The sequence below is a fragment of the Trypanosoma rangeli genome, assembly GCF_003719475.1.
Source record: "Trypanosoma rangeli strain AM80 chromosome Unknown Tra_15.4_contig_00662, whole genome shotgun sequence".
NCBI classification, from domain to species: Eukaryota; Euglenozoa; class Kinetoplastea; order Trypanosomatida; family Trypanosomatidae; genus Trypanosoma; species Trypanosoma rangeli.
The window spans coordinates 1-1852 of NW_021706414.1; the positions used below are offsets into that span (position 1 = coordinate 1).

Sequence of the window (1852 nt, forward strand, 5' to 3'; positions counted from 1 at the left end):
AGAGTGTTTGTTTTTGTGGCCGCAGAGTGAAGGCATCATCTGTGTGTGTCTTGTAGTGGTGGTGCCGCGTGCGCCGTTTATTTTGTATTGTTTTTATTTATTTGGTGTTTTGTTTTAAATATTACCCCCCACTCCTGCTGCAGTGTGCTGAGGGAAGTGGGGGGCGTTGGGGATTTTGTGGGGGTCGTGATGGGAGGTCTTGCCGGCATGCGCACTGCTTGTTGGCGCTGGCGGGGTTTGAAGGGGCTGGGCGGGGTAGACGGTAAGCGACGTGTCCATGAATTAGTTTTGTTGTTTGATTTATGCGGGGGACGTCCCACACTGCGGACACCACGTGCGGGTGCGTGTGGGTGTGTTTTCGGGTGGCGGCGAGTGTGTGATCGTGCGGCTCGCGCGTTCGTCGGTGCGGCATTTATTATGGATTGTCACTGGTCTTTGCTCGATGCCTAACTGTGGGCGCGGGTGGTGACTATCCTTGTCTTCCTTTTTTGTTTTTTTTTCCCCCGCCTGAAAGGTCTGCGCGATCACTGCTACTGCTACTGCTGCTACTGCTACTAATAATGCCGCTGCTGATGTTCAAACGGAAGCAACACGGGCAGTTTGTTCAGGCGATGTGCCAGCCACGCTGCAGCACGCCGTTTGTATCACTGGCGGTGCTTTTGCTGCTGCTGATGTGTTTCGCCGCTGGGTGCGTTGCCGACGCTCCCGCCCAGAAGCACCGCTGCGGGTTTGACGAGATGATGCGGAGGGGGCCGCCGGCGACTGCAGTGGTGCGTGATGTGCCGCGCAGAGGACAGGGCGCGATGCAGGCGTACACCGTCGCTGCACAAGGCGTGGGGAGTGAGTGGGCCCCGATCCGCATCAAAGTGTCTGCGAAGGACATGGATGATCAGTGGAAGCACTGCCTCCCAGGGAAGCATTGGCGCCTGGTCAATGGCAGCTGGAAGGAATGCACGGAGGACATTATGTTGACGGAGGCGAAGAAGAACATTGTTTTGAAGCAACTCCTTCCCGCTGCAATTAAGATGCACGCTGAGCGTCTCTCCGTGAGACCTGTGAGGGGTCCCATCCCCATACCAAAGAAAGATTTAGGGCTGTGCACCGGTTTAACTATCCCTTCCTGGCACCACACGGTCGGCGTGAGCGGCGCCGACCTGATTCTCTACGTCAACACTGCCGTGACTGATGGGACCGTTGCATGGGCGTCTCGCTGCGTCGTTCTGAAGGATGAACGCCGCCCGTACGCTGGCGTCGTGAACTTCAACCCCCGGTACATAAAGGCCACTCATGCAGACGTTGGTACTGCAGTGCATGAGATTGGGCACGCTCTTGGTTTTTCGTATGATCGCTTTAAGAAGTTCAATATGGTCTCCGAGGTCCCCAATGTGCGCGGGAAAGAAAAGGTGTGGGTGGTTTCCTCACCGAAGGTGAAGGAGCTGGCGAGGAAGTATCACAACTGCCCCACACTTGAGGGCATGGAGCTGGAGGACGGGAGTAGTCTGGGGGCAAGTCTGAGCCACTGGGAGGAACTCAGTGCACGGGACGAGTTGATGAGCCCTGGGAGCCGGATCGCTTATTACTCGGCATTCACGCTTGCTGCATTTGAGGACATGGGTGTGTACAAGGCTAACTACGACATGGCAGAGCAGTTGCGGTGGGGTAATAACTCTGGCTGCGGGCTGCTGGAAAATAAGTGCTTCACCAACGGCCACACCGACTATCCTGAGTTGTTCTGTAAACAGCCGTCGAATAAACACAGGCTGCTTTGCACGTATGATCGTCTTTCTCTGGGGACGTGTAAGCTAAAGTATCACCACGATCCCCTTCCACCGCAGTTTCAGTACTTTGATGA

At 55.7% G+C, this 1852-nt stretch overlaps 1 protein-coding gene across 1 annotated transcript in view, besides 1 other annotated feature; it reads left to right on the forward strand.

Moving 5' to 3' along the window:
- The first annotated feature begins 334 nt into the window (after positions 1-334).
- Positions 335-401: a microsatellite.
- A 171-nt stretch (positions 402-572) lies between these two features.
- Positions 573-1852, forward strand: part of TraAM80_09721 (leishmanolysin) — a gene marked incomplete at both ends in the record, with an annotated part of 1548 nt that continues 268 nt past the window's right edge. Inside the window, one exon of the mRNA XM_029386389.1 lies at positions 573-1852. This exon is cut by the window's right edge and continues 268 nt beyond it. Coding sequence (XP_029233734.1) covers positions 573-1852 — 1280 coding nt within the window.